The sequence below is a fragment of the Vitis vinifera genome, chromosome 6 (genome assembly GCF_030704535.1).
Source record: "Vitis vinifera cultivar Pinot Noir 40024 chromosome 6, ASM3070453v1".
Taxonomy (NCBI): Eukaryota; Viridiplantae; Streptophyta; class Magnoliopsida; order Vitales; family Vitaceae; genus Vitis; species Vitis vinifera.
The window spans coordinates 13,815,058-13,823,638 of NC_081810.1; the positions used below are offsets into that span (position 1 = coordinate 13,815,058).

Here is an 8,581-nt window from a genome sequence, read left to right on the forward strand (position 1 = left end):
TTCTAATTCGAGAACTTCAATAGCAATACCAAAGGAGAAGGGGTTAGAAGACGTAATACGAAGTGCTGAGGGGGATGAATGTGGTGCGATGGCAAAGCATTTGTTTCCGCCCACACTTTTTTGCCGGATTCCCCTTTGTACTCTTGGAAATATTCCAAAACTTTCCGCGGTTTACTGACTTTTTCCTAATGTTGAAGCCTGGGTCATCAATCCAAGTCTCCTCTCTCTGCCTGCCAAGTGTCCTTTCCAAAGCAGAAGACCCTCTTATTACAACAGGGTTTAGACGTGTGGGTTGACTGAGAATGTATGACTGGTATAGCAATGTGAAACTTGCCCCATTATTTTTATTATTCTGCTTTAATCCTCTACCATAAATAGCCCTATTCCTCTTATCCTCTTCAGCTTAGAAAAAAGGTTTTCTCTCAATTTCTGCATTCTCATCCTCTCCATCCATCCGATCTCAAACTCACTTTATTCTCTCAAGCTCGATTTTCCTTTTTTCTATCCTTTGGCCACATATGGCTGTGTGGAGTTCAATGGATGACATCGAGATACCGCAATATTTCTTATGCCCTATATCTCTTCAGATCATGAAAGACCCGGTTACAGCCATGACGGGCATCACCTATGATCGAGAAAGCATTGAGCAGTGGTTGTTGACAGCCAAGGATACCACTTGTCCGGTAACCAAGCAGCCTTTGGAGCGAGACTTTGTATTGACGCCCAATCACACACTCCGCCGCCTAATTCAAGCATGGTGTGCTGACAATGCAACGAATGGCGTGGATCGGATTCCTACTCCGAAGACTCCTCTGGACAGAACCCATGTCGTTAAACTTATTCGCGATCTGGGTGTTGCTCAATTGTATCTGAAAACATTGCAGAAGATGGAAGCTCTTACTAGAGATAACGAAAGGAACAGGAACTGTATGGCGGATGCAGGCGCAGCGAAGGCTATTGTTTTGTTGATCATAAAGTGTTTCAAGGAAAACAAGACCACCGGGGTAGAGGAAGGGCTGAGAATCCTTCATCTTATTTGGAGTCCAACCTCTGAAATGAAGCTCCTTCTAAAAGAAAACTACGATTTCGTGGATGCAGTAACATGGGCTTTAGGCTGCGAGACCGACAATTATGTGGCTGTGAGATCAAATGCAGTGTTGGTTTTAAAAAATATAGTGGAAGTTGCTAGTCCAAATCTTCTGGAGCGATTAAAGTTTGAATTCCTCAACAGACTCATAAGGACGATGAGGGAGAAAATCTCTCAAGCAGCTATGAAAGCCGCCTTGTACGTCCTAATGGAGGTATGCCCTTGGGGGAGAAACAAATGGCAAATGATCGAAGCCGGTGCAGTGTTCCAGCTCATCGAAATGGAACTAGAAAACCCAGAAAAGAAGATCACAGAAATCATCTTCTGTCTGTTGGGTCATCTATGTTCCTGTGCTGATGGTAGAGCTCAGTTTCTAGCCCATGCGGGAAGCATGGCCATGCTGTCAAAAAGGATCTTAAGGGTATCTAACACGACTGACGATCGAGCACTTCACATAATTGCATTGATCTCCAAGTTCTCAGGGACAAACGAAGTCCTTATGGAGATGCTGAGAGTTGGGGCAGTGTCAAAGCTTTGCATGGTGCTTCAAGCAGATTGTGCAAAGTACTTGAAAGAGAAAGCAAGGGAGATCCTCAGGTTGCATTCCAAGGTGTGGAACAACTCTCCTTGTATTGCTGTTTATCTTTTAACAAGGTACGCTAGGTAATTAACACCGCCTTTGGATTTAAATCCAATTTAGTCTCTCAATAAATGGTTGTGCGCTGGCAATTTTGTTTGTATTTGTATATGAGATAAGCTTTCTGTTGTAGCAACGCCACTACTTTTGACTTCGATTTTAGCTGCTGGAGCTTTCAATTGTAGCATCATTACATACAAGTAAATATCAAAATATAAAGATCGACCTGAGAAAATTGATAATACTTGGATCGATCCTTATTTTTTGAATCGAAAACTCAGAAATGTGGAAAATTTTGGCAAATTATTAATAATCTTTCTGTTGTTGGTGGGTTGAATGATACCGATGAGGAGGATATCAGATGGTCGCTGGAAGCCTGGATCAGCAAGAAGGGAAAAAACGTGCTCTACAATTAAAGAACTTTATATATATATTCACATGCTGAGTCTATAAAAGTAAAAAGAACGCTGTATGGTGGCCGACTTTTGATTCACATGAGATTTTGAAAATCCTAGAACGTATTAGATGATGCTTTCCCACAAATTATTAGTAAATTCCAAATTCATATGAGAAAGGAATTCTACTAAAATACCTTTTAAGGCTATGTTTGATTTTTAGAAACTAGAAAGAAAAAAAATGTTGACATATTTGATTTTACTATAAAAAAAAAAATTAGAAAGAAAGTTAAATATAATTAAAATTATTAAAAAATTTATATATTTTTTAATTATTTAATCTTTATATGAAAGATTTAAATATATAGAAAAAGTATGAAGTAATGTATGTATAAAAATAATTCATTGGCTTTACAATTATTTTTTATTTTCCTTCATTTCTTCTTTCTTTCTTTTTTTCTTCTTTATTTTTTTTTCTTTCATTTTCCCTCAAACTTTTCAAGAACCAAACATATCCTAAGGTTATAAATGGTTTTGGGAAAGTAATAAGAAAATAAAAAGAATATTAAAAAAATATTTTTTCATATTTAGTTGCCTTGTAAAAAATACTAAATATAATCAATATATACTAATAATTTTTTTTATATATTTTTAAATTATTTAATCTTTATATCAATGGATTAAAATACTTAAACGAGTTTAAAATAACATATAAAAATAATTTGACTTTAAATTTATTTTTTATTTATTTTTATACTTTTCTTCTCTATTTTCTTTCACTTAAATTTTCCATGAAACAAACATAACCTAAAAGAATGTTCATATGTGAAATCGAAATGAACAAAATACCATGTACATAGTACCTTTGGTTGCATGGGGCAAATGGCTTGGGGATTCCTTTAATCATATATAATTGGCATGCGGCACATTTATGTATACTGAACAGGCTGCCTAACATTAACAATTATTATTGAACCCCATGTTCAAGGTCAAACCGCGTGATGCTGGGTTTGATGCAAGGAGACTGTCAAATTTTGAATCGGGTTTTCACGACTATATATATAGTCGTTTATTCCTTTTATACTCTCCACGTAGAAAATTATATAACCAAGGAGAAGAATTTAGGCAAATGACAATTAAGAGTACTCCCAACTCTAGGCAAAAGGTGCAAAATAGATTAAAGAGTACTCAACTCAACTCAAGCTTAATCTAAGTAAAAAACTTCATTTGCATGAAGCTGAATCCAACCCACTGCTCAAGCAAGTTGTCCGATCTCAGTTTAAGCCAAGGTTACATTTTGAGAGTCCAAGCAAATAAGTACTATTGGTTTGAATTTGGACAAATTATTAATATGAGGTATAGCGGCCGGATTGGGTCATAAGTGTAACCTATACTTTCAACCCATTGATCTAAAATGAATAAAACTTCAAATAATGCATTCATTTATATTTAAACTTGCAAATAAGTATGGCGGTCATTAGAACGTATGAACTTGTAATTTACTCAATCAACTTCATAATGATGACTATATGTTGCAACCAATAGAGTGAATAAAAGATCCAAAATAAAAATGAAAGAACAAAGGAAGATATCACATAAGCTTATGCAACATTTCCAAATTAATCATCAAAATTAAGAGTAATAGTTTCTTTTCCTATATGTTACAAATAGAAATTTGAGTTAGTAATTAATCATTCAAATAATTTATTAGGGTAAGAAGAAAAATATGAAACTTTCATTATGCGCATTTACTCTCTCACTCTCTCTCTCTCTCTATATATAAATTAGCATTTACTCTCTCACTCTCTCTCTCTCTATATATAAATTAGAATTGGGTTGAGCCCAAGCCCTCAAACAAGGCCAAGTTGAATATCGTTTGGGTCAACATTTCTTTTCCCAAGCTCAACTTATATTAGAAATCAAGTGACTAAAGTTGGCCCAAGTTGTTTTAGCTTCAAGTTAGGCTGTGTTGAACCCATCTAAGTTATACCTTTATACATACAAAAGAACATAGCAAGAGTATAAACCTTTTTAAAGCATTTGTGTGGTTGCAAAATGCTAGATATTGGTCATGGAACATTCATCCTTGGTATTAAGGTCAATAAAAAGATTTTGAAATATTAGTGCATACCCTCTTCAAAGTGGTTTAGAGCATGTTCACATAAATCTCTTAAATTTTGCAAATCATGATGTTAATTTTATTGTCGATAGATTGAATTATGAACCACATCAATAAAGAGCTTCAATAGCATGTCCACCATATTTTGTGAGGGATAATTACACGCATTAGAAGGTGAAACATGTGCTTTCCAATGATGTAAAGTGAATAAATTTGGAACTCAACAAAATTTGATTGGCCTCTTTTTTAGGATGTGAAGGTAAACAAAAACAAAACTCCCTTGGGATGAAACAAAGAATGAGCTAAGTGAAAACAATGAGAAAGCCATGTACTGGTATTTAATTAGCACTTTAAGTCATGTTCTCCAATCGACATCACTCCTAGACTTATTACTTATCATGTAGTCTTCTTCTAGAAACTTGATATTTGTACTAACAAATACCTTTTGATTGACCTAACTATAAAAGTAATAATCCCTTATTCTTCATCTACAAATTGACAAACTTTTAATCTCGATTCCAATTTAGCTACCTTTGATTTCAAAACATGAGCTAGACACCCCCATATGTGAACATTATGTAATGAGGTTTACGACTTATCCACATCTCTATAGGAGTCAAATGTACCAATTTAGATAGAACTAGCTAGGTTAAGAAAATATTGTTGAGAAACCCCAAATTACTCTGTTCCCAAGCCCTGGATCATTAAGGTGCCCATAATCCTATCCGAAGGCTTTCTAAATCTAAGCACAATGGAAAACTTTGGTATTTAAAAACCAAAAAACAAACTAAAGATCCAGAACACGTGTCATATATGCGATCTAGATGTGCAAAGAGAATGACACTTAATCTATAGGGTTTTTCTCTTTGGATTGCAGGGAGAGAATGATAAGACTTTAAACCCTAACCCTTAAAAAGAGTATTTATAAGCTTCCTATTGGGCTTAAGTGACGTCGACTTGAACCCACTATGGGCTTTGGTCACTTAATCTAACCCAAAAAAGTTGTTAATTGATTAATTAACCCAAACAAAACTTCAATTAATCAATTAGCCAAGTCCAGAGATATTGCTCGCTTACCCTTTATGCAACCTTACATAATTACCAAAATGCCCTTATGCACATAAGTGAACTAAAAACTTATCCAATTCTCATAAACCATCTCATCAAGGAATATGAACTCGAACGAGGACCACTTAAACCTATAGGATAGTATTGGATTTCTTAGAATCCAATTGTGAAGTTGACTCAACATTCCACTATAAAAAGTTAATTACACTCTAGTACCCCATGTATATTATAATGAGACACTAAGTGCTCGGGTTTGTCACTTGCTATCCACTATGTATGGTTTTCCCATGAACTAGTCATCGTAATTTAACGAGATGAAAGCTATTATTAGTCTTTCAAGACTACCTCTATTATCCTTGAGTTTCAAATCCTCCTATTATATGACATACTCTAGCTCACTAAGAGCATGCCAAATTCTTTTAAAGAAATTACTACATGCCTATAGATTTCATGATCACATGTCCTTAGGATCACTCAATAAGACAGTCCATGAGATATCATGGTGGCTTTATTGAAAGTACCCATTGCTATTGGCTTCTATTAATAGTGACCTAATCCATAGGGAATATATGACTACTTCAGGATCTCACTCATAAGTCAACACTACTACTAACTTTTGGACAAACTCGATATTCTCTCAAGGTTGATAGTGTAGTAGCTTGGTGAAGTTGTGATTGCTTAATAGCCTTATGTCATACCAAAAAATGAGGATTAATAACCCAAGCCTAATTAAAATAAAATAACCTTGACCCACAACTTAAAATCTAAATATCCACTATCTAATTAAAATAAAATAACCCAAACCCAAATAAAATAAAATAACCTAAGCTCACAACTTAAAATCTAAATAACCACAACCCAATTAAAATAAAATAAACTAAGCCCAATTAAATAAAATAACCCAGGCCCACAACTTGAAATCTAAATATCCACTATCTAATTAAAATAAAATAACTCAAACCCAAATAAAATAAAATAACTAATAATAATAATAATAATAATAATAATAATAATAATGAAGTTATAGTTTCATTTTTATCTATCCTTATTCCATGTATTATACTTTATGAGCATTCTTGCCTACATCTTTTGCATTGTACGTGACTTAGGGGCATTAGGAGTTGCACAGAAGATCTAAATCATGAGTTTCTTACAAATAGATGACTTGTTCACAGTTGGTTTATGGGCCTAGGAAACCCATTAGAAACTGTAGTGTACCACCTCCTAATTGGAGGGATGATTGGTTTTGGCTATTGGGATGAGTTTCCCATGGTGAGTGCACTAGTGTGTATGGTTGCACATTGGACAAGACCTATGGTAAGTTATGACTTAAGGCTATTAAGTAGTCATGACTCCACCAAGTTACTTCATTGTGTTGTCTCTCAACCTTGAGAGAATATTAAACTTGTGCTGAAATTAGCAGTGGCTTTGACCTACAAGTGAGATCATAAGCTGATCATATATTCTTTGTGAATTGGGTCATTGTTGATAGAAGTTGGTAGCAATAAGTATTCTCAATAGAGGCACCATGATATCTCTTGGGATTGAGATAGTATGTCCCCTTAGGTGATCCTAAGGAAGTGTGTTAATGAAAACTATGGTCATAGTAGTTTTTTAAGTAGAACTTGACATAAACTCTTTGAGATATGTCAATTGAACACACAATAGGAGAATCTGTTACTCAAGGATGGTAGAGGTAGTCTTGAAAGATTGATAGCTTTCACCTTGTTAGACTATGGACACCAGTTCATGGGGAGATTGAACACAATGGATAGTAGGTCATAGACCTAGGCACTTGGTGTCTCGTTGTTATTTATATAGGATACTAGAATTCAATTGATTCTCTGCAGTGGGATATTGAATCAAATTTAGAATTGGATTATGAGGGAGCCAGTATTCTTACAGGTTCTAATGGTCCTTGCTCTAAGCTCATATACCTTGTTGGCATGGATTATGAGGGTTAGATTGACTTTAAGTTCACTTTTGTGTTTAAGGGCATTTTGGTAATTACGTAAGGTTGCATAGGGGTAAGTGAACAAGGTTTCTAGATTGGGCTAATTGATTAATTAGTAAAACCTGATGGGTTAATTAATCAATTAAGACCCATTTTGGGCTAAATTAAGTTACTCAAACCCTTAATGGGCTCAAGTCACTTAAGCCTAAGAGGAAACCTTATAAATACCCTCTTAGGGGTTAGGGTTCCTATAGTTTTTCTAAAGAGTTGTCTTCCATCTCTAGAGAGAGAGAGAAAAATTCATAGCCTCCACCATCCCTTTTATCCCTACCAGAAGTGTGTCAAGATCAAGGTTCAAGTCATCGAGCGGAAGACTTCGGGTTTATGAGACTTTTACATTTTCGTTCTTCATTTTCACCACGTGGATTTGATTCGAGAACATCCGAATCTGAGTTATGGTTTTTGTTAGCACTTTCTGAATCCCTTTAAAGTTTAAAAATGCTATTTTTTCACTATGTATAGGATTTAGAAAAGGCTTAGGATAGTTATGTATGTTCTTAACATGATTCGGGCTTGTGAAACAGAGAGATACAAAATTTTCCCATCAATTAATGATACAAAAAGGTTGAAATCCCATGAGCAAATATTGAAAATTCAATCCAAGCAATAAAAAATGAAAAAAAAAATTTCAAACCAAATACTCACTTAAACTCATAATCATGTAATCACAACTTAAGAAATAAACCTAAGTGCATTAAGCTTAACAAATCTATTTAAGCGAACCTAAGTGAGTTGGGTGGACTTACCTAAAATGTGCATAAATGCCCTAAATGGAAAAATCTCTCAGTGAACTAAGTGGAATCTAACATAAAGAGGTGTCTAATGGGCCTAGGTGAGCTTAGATTGGCCTAAGTGGGCATGGTATCCTAGGAAATGCTTAAGCGTGCTGTTCTAAAAAGGAAAGTGCACCTAAAAGGGCTAACCTAAAAGAAAAAGGAAAAAAAAAACCTAGATCTAACTCGAGGTTTCCAATGGTCACAATGAGGGGCCACATAAATCCATCAACCAGAGTCCTCATGGTGGCTAAAAAATGTAAGTTGTATGAGTAGCAATGGGCCACTAGGGAACTACTATGGAGTACTAAAAGAACACCTAATAAGGCATGTGCTAAGGGGACAAAATGGAGGGTCCACAAATATGCCTCTCTTCAGTAAAGATCACGAGTGTAAGGAATATGAGTAGAAATATCAATAATGAGTGGAACAAAGTGAACCTTACTAAAGAAGTAGAAAAAGACCATAAATTTTGTTCTAGCACATGA

General features: G+C 35.0%; 1 protein-coding gene across 1 annotated transcript; it reads left to right on the plus strand.

The window, feature by feature from the left end:
• The first annotated feature begins 342 nt into the window (after nucleotides 1-342).
• Nucleotides 343-1,885, plus strand: LOC100261566 (E3 ubiquitin-protein ligase PUB24). Its single transcript, XM_010653351.3, has one exon. The coding sequence runs from the start codon at nucleotides 519-521 to the stop codon at nucleotides 1,752-1,754; it is 1,236 nt and encodes a 411-aa protein (XP_010651653.1). The 5' UTR covers nucleotides 343-518; the 3' UTR covers nucleotides 1,755-1,885.
• The last annotated feature ends 6,696 nt before the right edge of the window (nucleotides 1,886-8,581 follow it).

Bases quoted from the DNA above. Each gene is read 5' to 3' on its own strand.
- LOC100261566 (XM_010653351.3), top strand. From the start codon at position 519: ATGGCTGTGTGGAGTTCAATGGATGACATCGAGATACCGCAATATTTC.